The sequence below is a fragment of the Dipodomys ordii genome, unplaced genomic scaffold (assembly GCF_000151885.1).
Source record: "Dipodomys ordii isolate 6190 unplaced genomic scaffold, Dord_2.0 Scaffold114, whole genome shotgun sequence".
Taxonomy (NCBI): domain Eukaryota; kingdom Metazoa; phylum Chordata; class Mammalia; order Rodentia; family Heteromyidae; genus Dipodomys; species Dipodomys ordii.
In genome coordinates this window covers 4,050,779-4,077,385 of record NW_012267330.1, presented here as the reverse complement: position 1 = coordinate 4,077,385, position 26,607 = coordinate 4,050,779, and the positions used below count along the sequence as shown (strand labels likewise).

Here is a 26,607-nt window from a genome sequence, read left to right as displayed (position 1 = left end):
CTTCTCTCCCTTCCATGGTCCATGCATGCACCTATCTAGCCCACTACACATGACACCCATTGCCCGCATACTTCAGGGTGTCCTTGATTGTACTACACTTTAGAACTTTAACAATCACAGCTCTGCAACACTCAGTATGACCAACCACATGACCCGTTATCCAGTAATTCTCCACATTCTGACATGCATATTTGTGTGTAGGTAAGCATGTCTGCTAGTACTATCACCTAATGTGCAAGCATTAGTAGATGTATGGCAAGGTTTTGTTTTGTTTTCTTTTGTTTATTTTTGGGCTTGAACTCAGAGTCTGGGTGCTGTCCTTGAACTTTTTTTTGCTTAAAGTTAGTGCTCTTCCACTTAAGCTATAGCTCCACTTCCATCATTTTAGTAGTTAACTGGAGATAAGAATCTCAGGGACTTTCCTGCCCAGGCTGGCTTCAAACCTTTACCCACAGATCTCAGCCTTCCAGGTGGCAAGGATTATGGGCCTGAGCCACCAGCATGTGGCACATGTTTCATTTATGCTTATCCCCTCTCCATTCTTAACTTTTGTGTGTCTTCTTCCATTTTTCCTGCAATGCTTCTACTAGGATGACTAGAATTAGAAATTTGTGTCTGGTGGCGATGCTTTAAGCAGCCAGGTTGGTAACCCACTGACCACTCCTGAGACCTTTCCAGAGTTAGAATACCTTCCCATTGTCAGGGAACCTCAGCATCTCTAGCAAAGCCATTGACAGAGAGAAAGTTACTTTGCAGATGACAACCTTCCTACATGGAGTTCCTAAGGACTGCCTGAATACAAAAGTGGACCATTATCTATCATAGGACCCTAATTTTCATATTTCCTTTGTCTCTGCATTTCTAAACACTGCCCTCTTCCTATGGAGACCACTCATTTTTGGGGCACTGAGTAGTTCTTTGAATGGAGTTTTACAGGGCTGACGCTTTAGTATACTGCACTCATCTCATAGATTGCACTTGGTAAATATGGCAACATCTAGCCAATCTTCTTCTACAACTTGAATTTACTGGGCCAGATGCCCAAACAGAGGAGGATTATATTTCCATTCCTACCTCTAGCCAATGTCTTGAAACATCAACTCTTTATTTCACTGTGGAAGTGAAATCCTCTCCCCAGGTACTGCTTGCTTTCTGTTCAGAAATGGTTTCCCCTTCACTAAATCTCCCTTTTGCAAATCTTCCTCATCTGTCAGAGTCATTTTCCTCCATCTGCTGACAGAATCTTTTTACTTCTCTAAACACCTATTCTTTTCTTTATCATATGCAGATGTTTTGTTCTTGCTTGCTTATCTTCAGTCACAGAAATTTCCTTCTCTTTCTTCCCTCCCTCCTTTGTGCAGTACAGAGGGAACAGAGAGAGAGAGAGAGAGAGAGAAAGAGAGAGACAGACAGACAGAAAGAGAGAGAGAAAGAAAGAAAGAGCACTATGCCTAGTACTTCAGGCTCAGTGGGTGAAGTGAGTGCTATGAATAAACATATAGAAGCACAGTATCAGCATGATTTGCAAGGAAGTCTTAGGTTAAAATTCAAGTCCTACTCAAAACTTACGATTCATCCAAGAGAATTAACACTCTTTCCAAACAGGTTCATACACCTGGGCAGACACTGAGGCCAAGTGCACAGCACCCAGCATAGGCACTTACAGTTCACAAGTGCTTCAACTGATGAATCCTCATTAGCTTAGCAGTAATAATGACTGCTTCAACATTTTTCCCTCTGGGAATATGATCTCATTTCCAAATTTACCAGATTCTCATTTCACTGCATTTCTTTTTCTCCTACCTAAACATCAATTCCCAAAACAATTCTATGGTAAAGAAAGAAAGGACTGTTGCACTAAGGGTAGGCCAGTCACTTCCTTCTACCTCCAGTGACACCAGCACTTACAACCAGATTCTCTTCAGCGCCCAGAAACAGAAGCCCTGCTTATAACAAAGTTAAGAATGCTGTAATTAAAAGAAACCATAATAACGTTCAGCAGTTGTGTGTTTAAACAGCCCAATGCACAGCATGTTCTGCTCTGTGGTAAAACGGAAAGAAAAGAAAGGGAACAAAAATAACCCATAATCCTTTGTGGCTTTATCACATAGCTTCACACTTTTTGGGAGACTATGCTTTCAGCTCAGAAGTGCCTGATTTACATACCTTCCAACGTGCTTGCAATCTGGTTCACAGTTCGGTTTTTGAATCTTTATGCTGGTGGCAAATATTTGAATTGTGAAGGCTACCATTACTATACACTTCAAATAATTCTTCTTTACTCACAGTTTCATGAGGGATACTGACACCCATTTTTCAGCTTTTCATCTGAATCCAAAAATGCTTTTCTTGTGCACAGAAAGCACTTAAAGTATCTTTTTTGTCTCACCCAATTTATAGAGAGGAGAAAAACTGTCCTTAGGAAGTATTTCTCTGATAGTGAGATGTAGCATACAGGCCCAGTCTTCTGTTAGTATCTTCTTGTGTTGTAGCCATGGAAAGATGATCTTGATTCCTGACTGCTTCTGTCTCATAGGCTTAGGCTTGTCCTCTGTTAATTATGTCCACTGCAGAGGCCGGCTTATATAGAAGTGGTCAAGCAGGCATATTAGAATTTTCTGATAGTGTTGCTGTAAATTTGTTTTCTGATTAGATACAGGTATCTTAGCATCTTCCAGAACATTGTCAACCACGTCTCCTGAGAAAAGCCATGTCCTTTCCAATACAGCCACTCCTGCAGCAGAGGGACATATTCTGTCATTCATTTGATGTCAAATATTTCATTCCATGTAGTCTCCTTTCCCTAGCTTGATCCCTAAATAGGGCTCTTTCTCTATACCACTGATCTCATGCATAGATGCTCATCTAAAGAAACTTTGGAAAAATAGAAAAAAGACTAAAAATTCTTCATATCAATATGTTTTAAAAGTTAAACTTAAAGCTAGCTTCTAAAAGGAATTTTTTGACCTACTATGGTTTCCTGGCCTCTTTCTGGTGTCTCTGGCCTTCCTTGCAAACAAGTTTCAGCCTAGTATTGTGCTTGCTTCATTTCAAAGCAGGTAGTTCTTCATGATCACACCATAGCTGGTGTTTGGCCTTCTGAAGTTCAGTGTACATGCTGAATATGAGTGAACAGCGAGTATGATGCCCTCCCTTCACTGGGATTCAGCCATTCAGTGCTCCCAAAGTTTCTCACATAATGCTTCTCCCTGGTGGTTAGTAAATTTGAGTTGGTATTTTTACAATAGCACCTATTGTGGAAGGGAGTCATAGGCTAGGTAGGGACCAGGATGCTTCTCTAAAGGAGACTGATTTTCTACTGCTGAATCTCTTTACAAAGAGATAGGGGATGTTTCCTTCCTATTTTTAAAGTAAAAGTTGACTCCATTATGGCCCACTGCCTTACCACCCAATAAATTCCCACAGCAATTGCTGCTTCGGAGTATTTTTATGCAAGACCTATTTGTAAAGCCTTTAAAAGGATATTCCCACTTGCTATGTTTAACTTTAGAATATAATAGAAACCCAGTGTGCCTCTTCTGCTCTTTGCTTACTCTATTACTCCTGTCTCTACCCAAAAAATGGTCCAAAGGAATGTCCCGAATGTGAATTATCTGTTATGTGGGCTGTTCACAACCTTGCTTTTACCATCTCTGCCACATCCCCCTGCAGGACGCTCAGGCTGTGACGTTTTTAATTTCCCACATTGTTGAAACTGAGAGCAATTGGCACCGTCCTCCCTGCCCACCTTTTCTTTAGCCTCACGCTGTTGCACTCAACACCCTCTGGCTTTGCATGTTCTGTTACTGGCTCTGAGGAAGCACATCTTGTTTAAATGGAATGTTGCTAGTGAAAATGGACTCCTTGCATTTGATATGCTCACCCCCTAGATGATTTGGACATGGTTTCCTACAAAATCAGGAATCAACCTTTGGGCTAGAAGGGAACCAGAAAAATGAGGCCCTGGGGAGAGCTATGGAGTCGTTTATGAAGTAGGGGGCTTAGTATAGGTTATCAGGTTACCAGAAGATTGATGGTAAACTGCTGGTCTGGATTCTGTATCCTTTGTCAGAAATTCATTTGAGAGCTCAGTATTGTTGTTTAGTGTGAAATCTTGGCTTACCTGGGAGCTAATGTCCTGGTAGTATGTATAGAGACTTTCGGCCATACTGATGGAACTGAGACTATCTCAGTAGGCCCTTTACAGTCACTCACCTATAGAGGTTTCTGATTTGTAGTAATTGATACAGCAAAACACACGCGCACACAGATTGATGAGCAAAACACACACACACACACAGAGGGACAGAGAAAGAACTATGAAAATTGACAGCCAGAAAAGTTGCCCAAAGCACATTTTGGTATAAAACAAGTTTTAAAAACTCGTATGATTTGTACACATTATGCAAAATAGGTATATTTTACAGGACTAAGCTGAGGATGGGTATGTATTCTGTACAGGTCCCAGAGCAAGCATGTAAGTTTGCCTCATTTAACCAGTTACTAAGACAGGAAACCTTCATGCATACATCCACAAATTTTATTCTCAATCTTGAAAGTAGAGCAAACTATTTTGTAGTTTACATGATTTTAATTTGATCTTTTTGTTGCTGATACTAGAGTTTGGACTCAAGACCTTATATTGACTAGACATGGGCCTGCCACTGAGTGAAGAATAAAGCCCTGGTTATTCTTTTGACAGTGCCTTTATTTTTCCCTAGTGTGTCCAAACCATGATCCTCCTATATACACTTCCTGCAATCACAAGGAGAACTGCAATATCAATCTACTGGTTGAGATGGAGTCTCATCAACTTTGGATCCAGTCTGACCTCTTAATTACAGGCTTGGTTATTTTGTCCTTACCTACACATTTTAAAACTTCAAAATAATTATGATTGGAGGATGGCCTATTTTCCGCCACTACCTTCTAAATCTTAGTCCAGACTTAAGAAAATAAACATTAGAAAATAAAAAATTCCAATTTAATTTAAATATGACTGAAAAAATGTGACTTAATGACCTCCAAATCAACTTGAGAAGTTGCATTTTTGATTTTGCACAAGTCTTGTAATGTCATGTTCTTTCTTTGTAAGTTTTCATGGCAAAGATTTTGTTCCAGAATCTACATCTTGATAGCAAGACATTTTTCTTTGCTCATGAAAATGGTTATGCCAGGCACTGGAATTTGGCTTCCATTTTTTCGTGTGTAGTTATGAATGAAATATTCCCTTTAAATAAGAATCCGTAATCTTTTTTAGACTAGACTCCCCAATCCTTCTCCTTGTTTATTCTTCAAAAGACTGTCTTTGGAAGAAACATTGAGTGTTTTCCATAAGCCAATTAAAGGTTTTATTTGGAAGATAAATAAGTAAATTTTTAAAAAAATTTATCTTCTCTAAGCAATTCTCTGGTAACCCTGTATCTCTATAACTTTAATTAAATGTCAAGGACAATTATGTTCTTTCTACAAATTAATTGCTCCTAAGTACACATGACAGCTGTGAGTGATAGGTCAAATATATTTGACCACTTTTTTTGGAGGAAGGAAGTACTGAGCTTGAATAAGAATACTCAGGCAAGCTGGCTAGGTAGGCACTGTACTAGTTGAGCCATACCTCCAGCTTCTCAACAACAAAAAAAAACTATATTATTTAGAGTGTTATTGTATTTCAAATTCTAGTGATTCAGGTAAAATTTCCCTTTCCCTGAACTCATCTGCCCATTTGTAATTGTAATACAGAAATATACTGTTCATTGATGAGCAAATGCAATGTACACAGTGCAGAATATTTTAAAGCCAATGTTTGTTTTCTAAAATATGAAATTTAATGAATGCATAATTTGGAATACTATTGTGAAATAAGATTGCTATCTAGGCCCAAAATTTATTGACACAATGAAGTTTTAAATTAAAATAAACCTTGTGCATTTCAATTAAAATTGTTCCAGCATTCATGATACTCTCTTCCTACCCCATTAAAAAATGTTTCAGAGCCATTTGCCAGTAGTTCATAAGTATAATTCTTGCTACTCTAAAGTCTGAGAGCTGGAGGATCATGATTCAGACTCAACCTGAACAGAAACGCTACAAAACTCCATCTCCAAAATAACCAGAAAAACCCAGGCTCAAGAATGGTTTAAGTGGTAAAGCTCCAGCTAAGCAAGCAAGCTGAGCAAGTGCCAGGCTGAGTCAAACCCTAGTAGCAGCAAAAATTGGGAAGACATAAAGCACATTTCGGTTCACAGAGATAAAAACTGTTCAACAATTCCAATACTACTTCATACATATCATTTCCAGACAGTGATTTTTATCTGACCCACAAAGGAAAAAAATAACTTTTTATATAAACTGATTTACACATTGCTGTGGTGTAAGCTAGTGTTTGCCTTCCCTTCTATGCTGATTGCATAAACTTTCTACTCTTTTAGAAGAAATTTAATTCACACTGTCAATATGGCCAAAAGTTTCTATAAATAACCCATCATGTAGAAGTCTACCATTTATTTTAACATTTTATTTCTGACATTGAATTGAGAAACTTGGAACTCTACCAGCAAAATGTTTACTATAAATCCTACAGTAGGCTTAGAAGTGTCTACTGATTTTATTCGTGATAATTCAACTATTTCTTAACTTAGAACTTTTCCTATTTCAGAAAAACAAAAAGATTTTCAATGTCATAGCACAGAAGCCCCAAGGGGTTAAAGAGCTATTAGCTTTCTAAATATTTTATGGAGTCAACTTATGCTTCACTACTCATGACATTACTGCTGAGGTTTTCTTTGAAATGCATTTTTGTGATTTTAGAGGCTATGTTTTGAAATACAAATTAAGTGAGAAATAAAGAAGTCCCACTAAGATGTACAAATTGGAACTGTATGGATGCTTGTCCAAAAATATGTCTATGTAAGCCCCTGTAAAGTTATATGCTTCTGCACATGCAATGACTTCGGTGTGCTGACTCTGTGTTGTTTCTGTGAAACCCCCAGGGGGGAACTTTGACAGCTCTTTTGATGCAGAGAAGGGTGTGGGGACCATCGTCATTGCGAAGCCTCTGGATGCAGAGCAGCGGTCCATCTACAACATGAGCGTGGAAGTCACCGATGGGACAAACGTTGCTGTCACTCAGGTGAGAAGCTGTGACTGAGTATCAGGAATGAGGAAGGATTTACTAAAGTCAGAAGTACAAGAAAGGAAAAAAATGTCTAGGAAGTAATCAGATATGTTCATTGGATGACAGTGTCCAAAAGAATCATGTGAACAAAAGAACTGATCTGTTGTATTATACACATTCACTGACTCAAGAAATTTCAATTGTTTATGTGTGAGTGACACAACATATCTTCATTATTGCCTTATCTCTTTAATTATAAAATTTAATTTCCTTGAACTTGCAAAGAGGTGGATTTTTTATCCAAAGTGTTTGCTTTAACTCACCTAGAAGTCATCCTCTGACTTCTTAAATTATCTTTAAGATCTTTAAGTAGTTGGACAAAAGGACATATATTCAGCATGTCAGTGTATGAGTTACAATACATCTTGATCAGTGTCACACCTTCCATCATTCTGATTTTGTAGACACTGAAAGTTAAAGATAGAGAATACTTAAAAAGCGATATCATATTCCAGTTCACACAACCTTAATAAAGAACAAGGTGTCTCATGGCGTCAGGGACCTCAGACTTAGTAGGCAGATACAGTGTCTCCAGCTCACTGTTGTCTTGGTTTTCAGGGTAGGGTCTGGCTTTACGTTCAGGCCAGCTTGGAGTGCAATCCTTCTATGTGTGCTTTCCTGTGTCTGTGAGGATGACAGGGACTGACTTGCTCCCTGCCCTGGGTGCGATGAGTGAGATGGAGTCTAGAGAAGTTCTCTGTCCAAACTGCTCTTGAATTGAAATCCTCCAACCACTACCTTCCAAGTAGCTAGGAGTATAAACTTGAGCTACCTTACCTGGATGTGTCATGGGTTCATACTGGCTGCACAGAGGATCCGCTGCATGTGGACAGAGGTCCAAAGCACTGCTGTCTGGCCACACCCTTAGGGACCGACCTACAGTAGACCTTGGGACACTTCTTATATTTTGTGTCTTGAGTACATAGAGAAGGACATGGAGAACTAGGTAGAGAAAATCTATGGCTTCCTTACATGCCACAGAATATTTCCCACAGTGACACATATATGATACTAGATAAGAATGAGGCAGACTTGCCTTAAATATAAGATTCCATCTTATTTTTCACCAGTGGACCTAGCCTTGTTACAGCAACAATCTGGCGCATGTGCACTCTCACACACACACACAATCCCTGCTTAGAAGGCATCACTAATTTTGACCAAATTTTTCCCCCCACTGGTCCTTCCTGTATCCTCAAAATCCTTCTAAATATAATGCTTCAGGTAGGAAGGATAAGTTTTTGCCAACCCTAACACAAGCAATTATTGATTCATTTTAAATATGATGTAAGCTTTTCTAACTATGCAGTTTTATAAGCACATTTTATGTGCTTATTTAAATAACTGCCTTTTATCTCCAAAAGTATGATAATTCTTTTTTGAGGGGTCAGTTGATCATCAAGAAGTTGAAAAAGTTAATAAGGTGCATTTTAGTACAGCTTCCTTTATTTTTACTTGAATGTTCACAGAAACATAGAGCAACATTCACACAAATTGCTAGCATGTGACAGTTTATAATCCTACAACCTGTGTTGCTTCCTGTAACTAGGATGACTTTGTGACTCTTTGCCTTAAAGACTCCTGCTTATATTTGTTGTCCTGCATAGTTATTAATACTACCCCATTCACTCTCAAAATAGCCCCACTTGGGACAATAAATTACATGGTCTTCCCCATCCAAGCCTTACTGCTTCAGATATTTTCAAGACTAACACCAAGACAGGAAAAGACCTGCAGGCTAAAGTCCTATGGGAACTGCACAGTGTAAATGCATGCCCCAGACACTAATACAAAACAACCACTTGTATTGCAAAGTCATTGCTGCTAATTCACTATAAATGTGAATTTGAATTAGATTGGAAAAGCAGCCATTTCTTAGCATCTCCAACCTCAACTTTTGAATGCTACAATTGAGAAATGGAAGGCATATTTGATTAAAATACAAATGAAGCACGGGATCATATTCATTTCCCAACTTTTCTCTAGAGTTTGTACTAGTTGAATTAAGTAGCATTTGGCTTGTCCAGAATGTTATGGGTACCCATTGGTTATTTTTAGGATAAGTGAGTGAGTAGTAGATACCAAATATTTATTCAAGGGTTTTATTGCGGAATCAAAGGTATGCTGAATCAAAAAGCCACACAACTAATTCCTGTCAATAAAATTTATATCTATATTTATTTATATCTAAAAAGACACATATCAATCAAACTTTTGTATTTTCATTAGGCTAGATAAGAAATAAAGTAAGGCAAGGTATGTTAGCAATTGGACCAGCAGGAGGGAGGTGGCCTAATGGTGAGGATGAATGTAGGTGACTATGGTTGAAATATAGTATCTGTATTTATTAAACTAAGACAATGGAATCCATTGAAATTGTGTTATGAAGGGAGGTAGAGGAATGACGAGGAGAGAAATGGAGGGAGGGAGTTTGATCATGGCATATTATATCCATATACAGAAATGTCCAAATGAAACCCACTTGTACAATTTGAATGCTAATAGCTTTTAAAAGAAATAAATAAGCAAATAAAATTCATTCTACAGCCATTTCTTCAGTTCATACCATGTGCTGTATAAGTGCTGGAGGTAATAGTAATTAAGAGTATTTGCTTGCTTGCATGTTGGTTTGTTTTTTAGATGAGGTCTCTCATCTATGACTGCTAGGCTAGACTGGGCACATACTACCTACCCTCTGCCTCACCTCTTAAGTGGCCAGACATGAAACTATACATCATCTTACAGCCAGTAATACAAAATTTTAAATGCATATAAATTAAATGGCCTCATTTCTAAAGAAAATCAACAGAGAAACATATATTGTAAGCCTGGGTGCATAAATTGTTAGAATTCACTTCTTGGTTTTATTTCAGACTGAAAAACAGACTTATTTCCAGAGTATTTCAGAAGGAGTTAGAAAATTAAGGTGAATTTGAAGGACCTTCTTGGTAGGGCCAAGTTACAGAGGTTAATAAAACATATCAAGAGACTTTCTAACAAGATATACCCCATTCACACTGTGTTTCTAGAGCCATGATCTTCTTAAGAAGTGAGAGCTAAGGGCTCCCAAAGCATAAGCTTGTGTGACATCATCACCATCAGCAAGGCATCCCTCTGCCTGGGCAGGCTGTTAGACATGATTGCCATCTGGGCCCTCCAGTTGCCCAAGGCCTCCCTGGAAAGGGTGACAAGACTGGTGCTCTGAATCAGTCAATATCTTCAATGTCATAAATGTTTTAATGAAAGATGATTGGGAAATAAAAGCTATTCTAGATTTCTTTTAGAAACCACTAATGCACACTCCAATTTCTGATGTTACGCAACTTAATGATTTCATCAAACATACCCCTCTTTGTAGAACTAAATCAATATTCTGGAGCCACAAAACACCTGTTCAGTATTCCGTTAGGGACTTTCTTTCTTTTGTTCATTTGGGATCAGAAGGCACACATGACACAGGATTCACATCAAGTCTAAACAGCATGTTGAATTTTATTTCACAAATGTCAAATAAATCAGAGCCTTGGGGATTCTGTGTGGACATGAAAATCCTCCTTCATCTTCAGGTTGTCCTGTTTTTCCAATTCTCATGGGATTTTTGTGTCCCAGGATTACAATATTAATGATGCATAGCATGCTTTTCCTTACTGAGATTGTCTAGTGTAATGGAATAGACACTGTGGATTTCAAGTCACGAAGATGCCCATGAACTAAATGCAAGGAAAAAAATCCCAATACTTATAAAACAAACAGACAAAAAAATCCCTCCTGGTGAAACAAGCAAAGGCTCTGCATTATGCAGTTTTCCTTTATTTTGTAAGAGATATGATTGTACTTTTCACAATATAGCATACTATGGATGGGGTCATCATGTTGACCTCTTAGAAGCCCAAGGATAAACACTGATGTTAGGCTTAGAAGAGAAGAAAGTAAGGGTTGAGGGAGTTGGTATGATCTTCCCTGTCAGCTGGAGAAGAGTAGAGGATGAACAAGTCCTGATGGCAAAAGCAAGGGAGGAGTAGGGATTCCCCAGGTAGAACCAGGAACACATAAACAGCAGCAACAGTGAATGGTCAGAGAGGATGGAGTTACCACACATATACACACATACAGAAGCATGACAACCAGACTGTCAGAGACATTCTTGAACTGTGGTAGGTACATATCCCTTAGTATACAACAGAGCTAGGAATATTTGGAGAAATATCAAATTCCAAATATACAGCAGGAATTTGAGACATACTATCTTGCCAGAAAAAGACTAGTAGACTCACATTTTTTTTAAAAAAGGCAACTTGAATTGACTTAAGATGGGGAAGTCACTTAATACAGGTGCTATGTTTTGTAGTCAGGCTGACTCCTCACCCCCCAAAGTCCTCAAGATATCCACATTTTTTTTTTGGTACCAGAACTGGGGCTTGAGTTTTAGGGCCTGGGAGCTTTGCTTTAGCTTTTTCCACTCAAGGCTGGCACTCTACCACTTAAGCCACACCTTCACTTCTCCCTTTTTGTTGGTTGGAGATGGATTCTCCTGGTCATAATGGCTTCAAACTATGATCCCTAGTTATCAGCCTTCTGAGTATCTAGGGTCATGGTGAGCCCTTGGTATCCATATTTTAATCTTCAGGGCTTTGATATGTTATGTAGTATGACAAAGGGGACTGTGGAGATTTAATTAGGATGAAGACAGTAAGGGAATTCTAGACTGTGAGGCAAAGACTACCCTGATCACAGAATCTCTTACCAGTTCACTTTCTCCAGCACAAGTCAGAAAAGAGGCAACAAAAGGGAAAGTCTCAGAAGTCTCAGACTCTGAGGGATAAAGATTTCAATATCATGTGGCTTAAATATGGAGCAAACAAAGCAATGAGGAATGCAGGTATTGCTAAAGAACCAGAAGAGGCTCCCAACTAACATGAAACTAGCTCTGATCCACAGATCTACAATCTGAGAGAGTTTGGGGCAGATTCATTCCAAGAACCTCTAGAAAGAACCATGTCTCTGCCAATACCTTGATTTTGGCTTTGACTTTTGGCCTTCCAAACTGTGAGATGTTTAAAAATTCTAAACTACAATAACTTTTAATGGTAGAAACTGCTATCCTATGAGGTCTTTCAAACAAAATTGAATCCTCACTGTTTGTGCTAAGGAAGAAGTTACAAGAAGGACATTTTAAAATCTGGCTCTTTAGGGAACATGGTACTTATGGATAATCAGTGTCTCACAGTTAGCCATGCATCCTGGGAGAATGGAATCCAACCTCCTCAAAACCCTCCTAAGACATAGAATTTTTTTTGTCAGTCGTGGGGCCTGAACTCTGGGCCTGGATGCTATCCCTCAGCTCTTGAGCTCAAGGCTAGTGCTCTACCACTTGACCCACATATGGCTTTTTCTGCTTATGTGGTGCTGAGGAATCAAACCCAGGGTCTCATGCATGCTAGGCAAGCACTTTACTACTGAGTCACCTTCCCAGCCCAGACAGGAAGAATTTAAACAACTTCCCTTACACATTTGCCAAACAAACCTAAGATATTTTGTCTTCATAGCAAATCTAAATGAATCTAGAATATGGCCCTTGTAAATGGTCAGTGAATAAAAATACAAGGTAATATATAAGACCTAATATTTGTATAATAAGACTTATCAAGACTCTTTTTAAAGATTTGTTTCTCTGTAGCCTTGGGAACTGTAGGACTTAAGACTCAGCCTGTCAGGTGCCATGTCTAGAAGTACCTTTGTAAAGTGATAAGCCCAACTTTTCCCTCTAAAATCATATACCAACCTGTATCCATATTTAAACATTTTGATTGTAACAATGAGATGTACAAGACACTATGTTGTAAAACCAACTTTACAATTTAGACGGGGGGGGGGTGGAAGTGGGGAGGGCAAGGGGAGGAGTGTAGTTGTGGATGTGGGAGGGAAGGGTTGGTAGGGGAAAAACAAAGGAGGAGGCAACAATGCTTGATAAGAAATGTACTCATTAACTTGCCCTTGTAACTTGCCCTCTGTACAGTATTTTCACAATCAAAAACTTATTAAAATAAAAAAAAATAAAAATAAAAAATCATATACCATCTCTGAACTTTCCCCTACACAAAAGTTATAGTCTGATTTATATAAGAAGCCATTTGGAATCACTGACTGGGAATTCCATGACCCAGGTTCACATCCATGCTTGACCAGTGGCTGGTCATGCCATTGGACAGTTGCTTGCTCTCTCAGATTCAGTTAGTAGGGGAAAGAAGTACTTGTTCTTTGGGATTTAATGGGTTGTAGGAGTGGGGAAAAAGAGATTATGAAGACATTCTTGGAATCTGGTTCTCAATTTAAAATTGAAATAACACACCTGATAGCTATAAATTATATGTGTGTGACTTTTATTGTTATTTGTGAAAGAAAACAGATATGGTGATGGCCAAATGATAATCCAAAAGTTATATTAATTTGATTCAGGAACTCAGGATAGGTCATTTTGTGCTTTTAATATGTTTTTTCTTATTCAAGTCATGCTTTGGGTTTATAAAGAGAAAAAGTAGCTCTGATTTGTATGTTCCACAATCAAACCTGAGATTAAAAGAATCTCTTTCCAAGGATGGCCAATAGACACATGAAGAAATGCTCAATCTCTCTAGCCATAAAAGAAATGCAAATTAAAACAACATTGAGATACCACCTCACCACAGTTAGAATGGCTATAATCAAGAACTCTAATAATAACAGATGCTGGAGGGGATGTGGACAGAAGGGAACCCTACTGCATTGTGTAAACTTGTTCAACCACTTTGAAAAGGAGTATGGAGGTTCCTCAAAAGACTCCACATAGAACTCCCCTATGACCCACCAATCCCATTTTTGGGCATTTACCCAAATGTTCACAAACAAGACCACTAAAGCTACCAGCACAACTATGGTTATTGCAGCATTATTTACCATAGCTAAGATATGGAACCAACCCAGATGCCCCTCAGTAGATGAATGGATCAAGAAAATGTGGTATATATACACAATGGAATTCTATGCCTCCATCAGAAAGAATGACATTGCCTCATTTGTTAGGAAATGGAAAGACTTGGAAAAAACTATATTAAGTGAAGTAAGCGGCCCAAAGAAACATAGGTCCCATGCTTTCCCTTATTTGCAATAACTGTATATGTCTGAGTCAAGAAGAAAAGGTCAGTTAAGTTGATATTAGGGAAATGAATCCTAAGATATGTATTCAAATTTTTTCTTTCATGCGATTGTTTCTAACACATTTATAAGACTATTTCTTTGTTTCTCTGTATGTCCCTCCCCCATGGTATAACCCCTGCTTTCACTGTATTTGATGTTGTTATAATTTATGGAGGGGAAGGGAAAAAAACCAAATCGTTTAAATAGGGATACAGGTGGACCCATTGCAACAAGGAGACGTACAAGTCGTTATATCGAAAACGAACTTTATGACTTTGGTGGGGGGGAGGAGAGTTGGGTGGGGGGGTGGGGGGAGGATGGGATGAGAAGGGGAAACAAAGGAGGAGGCTACAATGCTTGATAAGAAATGTACTCATTATCTTGCCCATGTAATTGTAACCCCTCTGTACAGTATTTTCACAATAAAAAAAAATTTTTTTAAAGAATCTCTTTCCAAAATGCTCCTAAATTCTTAAAACTCAAAAACAGAGTTTGTTAAGCTTAGCATCCTTTTTCTGCTGCAAGTCCTATACCCCCTGGGGCTGGAGTGTGGAACCTCATTCCAAAGGTAGACTTGACCTTCATTTCAGTTGCTCTCTAAGTGCTCTCCCAGGAGTTCCTCACTGGCCCACTTTAGGAAGCATATCTTACATTAAGGATTTGGACTTTGTTTTATCTTTCTCTCCAATCTCTTCCAGTTCAAAATGGGGAGAGTTAATTAAACCATTCTTGTTGACACTATTCAATGAGGCCAAGATTAAGAGATTTGCGCCGCCCACTCCTCTCTTCCAGGGTTTTTATTTATCCACTCTGATCAGCTAGAGAAAAGGGAGCAGCCCTAAACCTTTCTTGTATATTTAGATGAAGCAAATCTGAGGATACTACAGCTGCATGGAGATAAATAAGTCTGCAAGCCAGCATTTACATTGTAGATGTCTGTTTTCAGAAGTAAAGATAGAATCTCACTCTGTGTAATAGACATATGCCTGACATTGTATGAGAAAATCAATTTTTGAAGATCAGTTCCAATTTTAAAGACAGCGGGGAGCTTTTCTATTTAAAATAATCTCATGAATAATGTTCCTGACATGTGAATGGCCATACCAGTTATCTATTTTGTAAAAGAACAAAAGAAAAATTCATGGCAAACAAACCTATGATGTTTGCAGAAATATTGGCGGACATATGTTACATACATTTATTCTTAATGTGCTTATGATAGAAATGTACTACAAAGTGGTATAGTGGAATCAATACAAAACTGGCTTCAAAAGGTGTGGGTTTGAGTCTGGTGTGGTCCTCTTGTTTTGTCCTTATGATCCTTTGATATTTACCCCACTGACTTGTTAGTTAATTGGATATAACAGTCTCCAGTGGACTATTCTGCCCAGGTTGGCTTTGAACTGTGATTATCAAGTCTCAGCTTTCTGATTAGCAAAGCTCACAGGTGTAAGCCATCAATGCTTAGCTTCCTCTACTGAAAAGTTAGGATTATCAATCTGACACTTATTTATCCGCTGTAATACGAGTGAAGGCTGATGATTTTTCTACACATACATTCAAAGATAAAATTTATGAGGAAAAGTACATGGGGCGTCATCTTTGAAATCTTGATTACTCAATGTCTAAAATATGGTTCTGAAATCCAGCAGAGGCAGAACAGAATTTCAGTAATTTAGGACTTAATTGGTTCTAATAAAAGACCAAGCTCTTACCCTACAACTCACCTGGTGAGCTCTTCAAGCCAAAAGTCTTTATCAATTAGAATTTGGCATCTGCCCAGACTTAGCTTAGAAAAGCCTACAAAACCCAAAATGTTTGTGGTGGGTAGTACAGAAACCAGCTCTGAAGAGGCTTCCTATATAGGGGTTTTCTCCAGCTTTGATTCCATTGTACTTCTTCAGGCCTTTCAATTACCATTTTGAACACAACTTCTTTGAGAGTTGCTTTGCTTTGTTTGTTAGTTCAGAAGCTCACAAATGGCCCCAACTGTGGGAACTAAAAAGCAAATAGGGAGCAGGAAGTCATTGACAGAGAAACACTTGTTCTGACTATAGATTAGGCAAGCAGAAAGAGGCAGGCTTTTCAAAAGCACATCAACTTTCAGATTTCATGAAGGCACCATAGGTTTGTTGGCCCTGTCTATATAGCTAGCTCTGTGAAATTAAATATTTTAGCATCTTAACTAAGTTATCTTTGAGCTTTTTTAAGGAAAGAATTGATATGACAGGAATCAAGCATGGTTTTGTAAATACACTGAACTTAAAAATAATACCCAAAACTACTGGCGCACATCTCAACCTTTTTTCAAGTACTGACTCCAGGACAAATGTTGCGCCATGTCTTGGTACAGAAGTGACAGCACTGCTTCCTTTCTCTCATTAGGAAAAGCCTATCTGCATCAGAGGGATGACTGTGCAGCTGCTGATGAGCACAGTCATGTTTTAGCTGCCATTATTTTTTAAATGAATAATTGTTTGCGTTGCAGTCAAATACTAGCATTTTATTTACTGGAGAAGCATCACAGAGTTTTCTATTACTCAAGAATGTAACATGTACTACACAATGCAGTAAGACAAAACAAAGTCATTGTGCCCTAAGAATTATAAAGAAAAAAACTAATATTATCTTCATGGCATGTGATGTAATTATCTACCTTAAAATAGTACTGCAAATTATAAGAAAACTTAGTAAAATATTAGGTTATAAAATTAACATACAAAAATCAGTAGCCTAGAGATATCACCAAAAATGAAAAAATGAAAAGGTATCTTGCATGCAAAAGAAAATTATACTGATCATAGCAGCATTCTAAAAAGAATTCAAAACTTGCTTAGAATACCTCAGACAAACAAACCAGTAATTTGAACAATGTAAAAAGATAAAACCTGGCATTGGAGAGAAGACTAAATTCTAAAGAAGACAGTTATCCCTTAGTTAACCTATACTTTTCCCATAATTTGAATTTAGAACTATGAAGTTTCTGCCAAATTCTATACAAGTGGACTCTTACATTTGTAAGGAAGTTTTGCAAGAATAAAATGAGATCCCTCTTTTGCAAATATCAAAATGTATTATGTAACCTCTACAATTAAAATGCTTTGTATATATTTTTTTAATTGTGAAAATACCATACAGAGGGGTTACAATTACATGGGCAATGTAATGAGTACATTTCTTATCAAGCATTGTTGCCTCCTCCTTTGTTTCCCCTTCCCATCTCCACCTCCCACCCTCACCCCCACCCCATCCCTTGGTCAAAGTTGTAAAGTTCGTTTTTCGACATAACGACTTGTACATCTCATTATTGCAGTGGGTCCACCTGTATCCCTATTTAAATGATTTGTTTTTTCCCTTCCCCTCCACAAATTATACCAACATCAAATACAGTAAACGCAGGGGTTATACTGTGGGGGAGGTATATTGTTGAATGAAAACACAGATGAACCATTGGGACAGAATAGAAAAATCTAGCAAGAAGGCAAGTGACTAATGCCTTTCATTCTAACTACACAAGAGGCTGACACTGAGTATCTTGGTTCAAATCCAGCTCAGGCAGGAAAGTCCATGAGACTCTTCTCTCTAACCAGCAAAAGGCTGGAATTAAAAAGAAAACAAACACAACAGCAAAAGGCTGTATGTAGTTCAATGGTAGAAATCTATCCTTGAACAAAATAGCTAAAGGACAGTACCCAGGCCTTGAGTTCAAGCCCCAATACCAGCACAGAAATAAAGAGAAATCCATACTAATTTCATATGCTAAATTAGAGAATAAAAGTGGCCTCTTCGATCAAAGGAAAATTTTCTAAAACAAGAGCTCTGAAATGATTGCTGAGCCATGTGCAAAGAAAACAAAAATAAAACTGAATCCATTCCTCATATAATACACCAGGAAAAATTCCAAGAGAATAAGATATATAAAAAGAAAAGAAAATGAAACATATGAATGTTTTGAAAAACTGTGTGTTCATCTATAACCTGCAAGTGCAGAAAATATCCTAAACTATGACTTCAGATCCAAAAACAATAAGGAAAAGGATTGGTATATTCACTTTTGCATAGCAAAAAAATCACTGTGAGCAAAATAAAATTCATGACAAAATTACACACAACTTTGCATTTTGTATCTCCAAGTTTCCAAAAATAAAGAGAAAGACCATTTAACTCGTAGAAAAATGAACTGCTATAAATAGTTTCACAGAAAAAGAAATGCAAATGGCTCTTAAATATATGCAAAGATGCTCAGCCTCACCTATAATAAGAAATATGATAAATAAAACTACACTAAGATATTATTTCTCTTCTATCACATATTCTTTTGGCAAATCTATGAGAGACAGTTATTCTTACATCTGATTATGAGAATGTAAAATAATAAAGCCTTGGGGGAGAGGAAATATGGAAATACCAAATAAAACTACAAAAGCATTTATCCTTTTATCAAGTCATTCCAGTGCAAATATATGCCAACAGAAATATTAAAAGTCATGGGTAGAAGGCTCTTCTTTGTGTACTATTTCTATGAGCAAAACTTGGAAACATCTTAAATGAACATCAATGGTGGACTAGTTAGTTAAGTATGATATATCTATCTCTACCTATTGGAACAGTCCCTATCTCTGTTTTACAGGATATAGGATACAGTGTGGGTTCCTCAACAGTATCACTATTGACATTTGGGGTCAGATATTTTATTTTTAGGGTCTTTCTGCTGTCTTGTGAATGTGCTTAGAAGCTTCCCTGGTCTGTACCCACTAGATATCAGCAAAGTCCCTTCCTGTAGTTATAACAATAGCAAATGCCTGTAGACATTTTCAGAGCTTCTCCAATTGTCACCTGGGAGACAAAAATCATTGAGAACCCATCTGGAGAAAGAGAGAATAGTGTAAAGAGGAAAGGGCAAAGAAACCAAACTTCTTCGAACATTAAGTTTGGTACCTTTACATATACTTAAAAAATTAAATTCTAAAATAAAACTCCAAGTGTGGAAGTAAGTGAAAGCAAATGATTTTTAAGGTGTATCCAGCCATTGCTATGTTTCATTGGAGAATTATTCTAAGTAATTTTAATCATGTTAACACAACTTCATATTCCTACTAATACAACTTCTTATTCCTACTTAAACCCTGAGAATTAATATTAAGTTGTTTAGAATGGCCTTAATTGTAACATAATTGCAGTGCCCATGCTGTATTATTATTCCAAAGTTTGAGCATGTATTTTAGATGAAAAAGTGGCTAATTCTGACCATGTCATTGAATAAGAGAAATGTCTCTGTGAGGGAAAAGAGAAACAAATAGAAAACAATAATGCTAGTTAAAAACCCTGATGCTCCAATTTTGAATTGGAAATGTCAGTATGAACTCATGAAATATTTATTTTTTAATTCTTTCCTAACTCTGCCTAATAAAAAATTGAAACATAAACAATCTGTAGCAACAAGTATTGCTAATAATTGTATATGATCTCCAAATGTCATTTTTTTAATTTAATTTTATTTGTGAACATATTGTACAGAGGGGTTACAATTGCATGGGCGGGATAATGCGTACATTTCTTACCAAGCATTGTATCCTCCTCCTTTGTTTATCCTTCACATCCCTTCCCAGCCTCCCCCCTTCCCCCCATCCCAATCCTTCTCCTTTTCCCCCCTTCCCCCGCCCCGCACCGATGTTGTAAAGCTCGTTTTGGACATGACAACTTGTACTTCTCATTGTTGCAACAGGTCCACCTGTATCCTTAAACAACTGGTTTTTCCCCATCTCCTCCACAAGTTATACTGACATCAAATATAGTGAAAGCAGGGGTTATACTGTGGGGGAGGGACATACAAAGCAACAAAGAGATCATCTTATAAATGTGTTAGAAACACATGCATGAAAGAAAAAAACATTAAAATACATATCTAAGGGTTCATTTTCCTGACATCACATTATCTGACCTTTTCCGCTTGACTCATACATATACTAGATATTGCATATAAGGGAAACCATGGGACCTATGTTTCTTTGGGCCTGGCTTACTTCACTTAATATAATTTTTTCCAAGTTTTTCCATTTCCTAACAAATGGGGCAATGTCATTCTTTCTGATGGAGGCATAGAATTCCATTGTGTATATATACCACATTTTCTTGATCCATTCATCTACTGAGGGGCATCTGGGTTGGTTCCATATCTTAGCTATGGTAAATAATGCTGCAATAAACATTGTTGTGCTGGTAGCTTTAGTGTGGTCTTGTTTGTAAACATTTGGGTAAATGCCCAAAAGTGGGATTGCTGGGTCATTGGGGAGTCCTATGTGAAGTCTTTTGAGGAACCTCCATACTGCTTTCCAAAGTGGTTGTCCAAATGCCATTTTTAACTGAAAAGAAATCAAGGCTTTGGGGAGAAAAGAACAGTTCAGGATTTGAGCAGAAAATGGGGAAGATGGAAATATAGCTATGGTTCAAGTGGAAGAGCACCAGCCTGGATCAAAAAAAAAAAAAAGGACAGCCAATAACATGAGGTCTTGAGTTCAAGCCCCAGCACAGGCACAAAGAATTTTTTAAAAAGGAATCTAGCTGTGCATGGCTCATGTCTATAAAAATCCTAGCAACTCAGGAGTCTGAGAATCAGCCTGGACACAAAAGTCCATGAGACTCTTTATCTTTTATTAACCACCCAAAACAACAGTAGGAATGTGGGTCAATGTGTAGAGCACCATACTTGAACAAAAAGTTTGGGGGCAGTGGTCAGGCTCTGAGGACTGGCACCCATAGATATAGTTGAACATGAATTGAGTATTTCATATTAAAAATTACTATTATTGCCATTTATGTACAACTATGCTATTGTGTCTGCTACTGTGCACATTTGCATTTATTCCTAGGGTCCCTATCTTTTTGAGATATATACTGAAATTCCATGTAAATGAGACTTACTTCAAAAACAATGCTGGGGTAGCAGGTGGGGATGAATGGGAAGACAGATGAAACCAGGTTGATAGATGTCATTGTCAAAGCTGAGTGATGAGCATGTGCACATTCATTAGACAATTGCTTTTTGGAGATTTTAATCACAAAGTGCCTTATGAAAGAAAACAACTTAGAAACTGCATTTTAACTACTGCAACCTTGACCAGACCCCTCCCATTGGAAGGACAGCCACAAGGTATGAATGCTGGTTGAGCAGCTCTGATTACATAGAGTGCACCTCTGTCCATCCCTCCCTGTCCTCTGCTTCTTCTGTACTGCTTTCCCTGTCTTGTCACAAAAATCCCCCATGAGAAGAAGCACACACAATGGGAACTTAAGGAAATAAGAACTTCCCAGGCGAAGGTCACCTTGTTATCATTTACATTATGCCTCCAATAATTCCATGGAATCACCACCTTGTAGTGGCTGTCTCAGCTGTTGAATTAATAGTGAGAATATTGACTAACTCATAGTTTATTATGTACCTGCTAATGTGAACTGCTGGTTTATTGTTAATTATAGAGAGTTGGGGTTTTCTTTTGTTAAACACGAGCTTCCCTACATGTTGAGATAGCTGTAAGAATCTAGGATCAAAGTACACAGAGTGGGAGGAAGGAAAGGATTTGTTCTTTTATTAGCAATGAGTGAATTAGAGTTAGTCATCAGTATTATCTTCTTGTAACTATAGGTATTTATCAAAGTACTGGATAATAATGATAATGGCCCAGAATTCTCTCAGCCAAGTTATGAAGTGACGATTTCCGAAGATGTGCTTCCAGACACAGAGATCCTGCAGATTGAAGCCACAGACAGAGACGAGAAACACAAGCTGAGCTACACTGTCCACAGCAGCATCGACTCCATCAGCATGAGGAAGTTCCGCATCGACCCCAACACTGGTGTTCTATATACTGCCGAGAGGCTGGACCACGAGGCTCAGGACAAGCATATTCTCAATGTAATGGTAAGACCCAGCTGCTGTTTTTCTCTCCTGACAGAGCCATGAACTAGTCAAGACACACACTTTAGTCTTCAGCAATACAGAACCCTTCAGTCTTGTAAGCAGTCATGAATTCAGTCTTTTCCACTGCCAGCTCTCATTCAGTTTTACCTTTTTTATTTCAGTGAAGCATTGCTGTGGTTAGATAGCAATTCTCTCTATATATATTACCAAATGAAATGTTAGATAGGTTCTGCAGAAACTAGCTGTTCAGTAAATGCTGCTGACTGTAGGGCTACAGAAGGAAGAATTGGGCTCGGGGATTGGTATGCATCCCGAAGATTCATGTTGAAAAGCTTTTATAAAAATTCCCTTGTAATTTAATCACAAGGGTGATCAGTTAATCAGTCTGTGCCATGCACTGTCCTTGGAAGTATTTTGATATCCAGTTTGTCACTTATTGCACTGGCAGTTGGACCTCATGTTGATTGCAAACACCAGCATACAAAAGATATTTCAACACAAACTGAGGACACAAAATAAGGCCTGCAGAAAGTGAGAAGTCTCAAATTATGTTAATTTATGTTCCTTCAAAGTACTGAAGGTGCCTTGCTTCTTTTATATACAAAAAGCTTTTTATTATCTTTAAATAGTTGTGCAAAGGGGTTGCCATTTTACAAAGCAGTTTATAAATCGAACTTATTTTGATCAGTCACCCCTTTCAACGGTCACCCTCTTCGACTCACTCTTCCCTTACTTTTCTTAAATTGTAGTATATACACTGAAGTCTTGACTGCATTATCCTCCATTTCCTCCTTATCCTCAAGTTTGGGCTGAGCACCAATGGCTAACTACCCAGGAGGCTGAGCTCTGAGGATCATAGTTTGAAGCCAGCCCTAGCAGACAAATCTAATAACATACAAAACACCACAAGTAGAGGTGTGCCTCAAGTGATAGAGCATCAGCCTTGAGTGAAAAAGCCAAGCAAGGGTGTAAGGCTGTGAATTCAAGCCACATTATGGGCATGCATACACACATACCTACCTACATGTAAAGTTTGGCTATTTTACATAATTGAGAAGAAAGAGTTGTCTTTGACAGATTTATGGTCTATAGTCCATCCCTCCAACAACTCTAAGGCAATGACAGATTATTAGAACCCCATTGTATTCCTGCAACCAGGAAAGCTGACCAAGACTTAATCTTATACACTGATTCACTCTTAAATACATGAAGAGTGAATGTAATAGCCCACTAATTATGACCTTTCACCTTGTGAGACTGGAAGTCTTTAGCAAGAGGAAAGTTGAAAGCCCTGCTCCAGACTATGCCTCTTAGCCAAGACTCCAAGGAACAGAGGGGTGAGTTGCAGAGGGCATCACATGCATCTCTCTGTCCTTGAATTCACTCAATCAACAGCTATCTGTCAAGCACATAATTGCCTACCATGCAGTGTTCTAGGCACTGAGGACACAAAAGAGACAAAGTCCCTATACCCTTTGAGCTGATGTTCAATTGCAATTGACCTAGATTTCAAGAATATCAAAATTGACTTCAGCTTTATCCTTGGGTGTGGCAGCCCAGTGTTTAGATATTCAGCACATTCACGTTTGCTGAATTTGCATGATTTCTTTTTTGCCGAGTTTGCATTGTTTCTTCCAGGGGAGAAGCCTTGTGCTGGTGACTAACTCCATTCTCATGGTTCTTCCAGTCATTCTGTTCATTTTTTCCTTAACAAACTCAGAATTTAGTTTGGTCACCCTCCACAATTTATCATCTACAATTGAATATGGGAAAAAACACAAACAAAAAAAATGATTCCTTTGTGCTACCTTTCTCTAAGCTAAGCTACTTTAGTTATTTTGCTCATTCCTTCTAAGTATACATTTCGTTTCAAAAAAGAACAAAAACACTTTCCTTGATGGCTGTTGTCCATGTATTTTCTAATTCATTCACAACTCTCTGAAGTTATACAGTCAAAAACTAAGCAAGCTAAGAGTACATATTTGATTAGTGCTATATAGAATTACCAAAATTGGTTGATAAGCCAATTGTTTATAAGCTTCTGCCATATGCAAGACTGGAAAACCTTTGGTCAGGTTGCATTGGGGCTCCCAAATTTAGAAATTATGATTGGATTCATCGTATCAGTCCTAAGGGCTCTCCATCCCTCCTTTGTAAATATTGAATCTTCTTGCCTGCAAGTGCCACATGCTGACATTGCCAGCACTCTCCTGCTTCTCCTGCTTCTTCCAGGAAGCGCAGTGCAATGTTTGGTTCTCACTCCCTCAGAGGCCATTCTCAGTGCACTTAGGCTGGCACTTACGACTTGGCATTACAGGCTATGTCTCTTTTATATTTCCCAATAAACTCTAGGCTTCTTGAGGATAGAAAATACATCTAATTTGCTATTGAACCATTAGAGCTCAGATGCCCAGTCAAAGACCTACTTATAATGGATGACGATAAATGTGTTCTGAATGAGTGGCAATTCATGGCTAACACTGTACACATTAAACTCACTCAGCTTCTCCTCCAACAGTGCTTCCATCCACCCTCCATGAGCATTGGAGATCCACATAACAAGAGGGAAGTGGCTGTGTGAAGGGACTAGAACCAAGAGCTGGATCTATGGTATCCAGGCATCCAACTAAGCACTGACTATAGGCCAGCATCAGCTAAACGATAAAATGATATTGTCCCCACCCTTGATTCACTCCAGACATTAGTAGAACACTTGGCTCATAGTTTTTCTCTTGTTAATGCTGCCCTTATCGAGCACCAGCCAAGTGCTTGGGACTGACTGGATCAAGCACTCTGCATGCATTATCTCATTGTGTTTTCCCTACAGATGTAGCCACATGCAAGATTTGTAATGCAAGATTTTAGTCCTACTGCTTCTTGTATTTTGCCTAAAGGTCAGAGATCAGGAGTTTCCCTATCGAAGAAACTTGGCCCGAGTCATTGTGAATGTGGAAGATGCTAATGATCACAGCCCTTACTTTACCAACCCACTGTATGAAGCATCTGTGTTTGAATCGGCTGCTCTGGGATCAGCTGTTCTGCAAGTAACGGCTCTGGACAAAGACAAAGGGGAAAATGCAGAACTCATATATACCATAGAAGCAGGTGAGAGTGCAGCACTGGCGCAGATTTCAGCATGATGCATGACCTTCGGCCCACAGCAGTGTATCACAACTATATAAAATTCAGATGGCTGCCACTGAAACGTGTCCAAATGAATATTTTAGCCAAGTAAACTATCTGTTTGTGTGATGATTCTTAGCATTTCAATATCGATAGTAATCTTAGACTTTTTCTGGAATGGAGAAAAGACTAGAAGTACATAATGAGTTTAATAACCTTTACCTATAAGCATAGTCTCAAACTGAACAGCCAGAATGTCTATCAACTAAGGGCTGCTGGGCTGTCCTAGGAACTGAATCTTATATATAGTTGGTGAACTATGGGCTGAATAAATCTCCATATGCTTACCCATGATTAACACTATAGAACTGATAGATATGAAGTCTCTTGTTTAACCAAACACATAGTAACTAACACACTTCTTTTATTAAACTTGACATTTAAAAATTGATTAAACATTCAGAAAAAGACTTTATAGTTTACTGACAGTTTGTAAATTGTTATCTTGGAAACATTTATGACAGAGAAATGAATGCCCAAGCAAGGCATAAGACTAAAACCTGACAAATACCTCTTATCCACTCAGTTTTTCTCCACTGTTTAGTCTATCCTGAATATTCAAGGCATATATTTCCAAAACGTTCAGCAACATTCCTGTCTGCTGTGCATAATGCCATATACAAGCACCTTTCATGCCAGCAATGGAAAAGCTTCCTTCCCTTCATTTAAATGAAGAGCATTTTGTGAGTCACTGAATTAAAATAGGCATGCTAGAATGACACTTTTAGAATAGAAATGTTAGAAACAGAAAAGCCAATAACCTTCTATAAAAGTCTCTGCATTTAGTGAAAATCTAAAAATCTTCCCATATTAGGTGCTCACATCTTACAGGAGTCTGGACTAACTAAATGAAAAGGCGGGCGGGGTGGGGAGGGTTAAGACAAAATGTTGGTTCATAATGACCATGTAAAGGAAGAAATTTCCTCCATTTCTTTTGTGGTGTCCATGAGGTTTTCTTAGTAATACTGTTTTACAGCTCTGTGTATCACAGGCACTTTTATCACTTCATTATGTAATCATAGTTCTCCTGACTCTGCAAGTAGTAGCAAGAAACTTGAACACAAATGATTGATTAAATATCACAGAAAAAGTCATCTAACCCAACAATTTTTTGTCTTGTCTATGGATAGTTTTCTGATCTTGTCTTCTTTTTCTT

General features: G+C 38.2%; 1 protein-coding gene across 1 annotated transcript in view; it reads left to right on the top strand.

Moving 5' to 3' along the window:
- Positions 1-26,607, top strand: part of Fat3 (FAT atypical cadherin 3) — a 526,046-nt gene that overhangs the window by 402,340 nt on the left and 97,099 nt on the right. Inside the window, exons 6-8 of the mRNA XM_013028825.1 lie at positions 6,993-7,132; positions 21,993-22,268; positions 25,163-25,373. Coding sequence (XP_012884279.1) covers positions 6,993-7,132; positions 21,993-22,268; positions 25,163-25,373 — 627 coding nt within the window. The remainder of the gene's footprint in view (positions 1-6,992; positions 7,133-21,992; positions 22,269-25,162; positions 25,374-26,607) is intronic.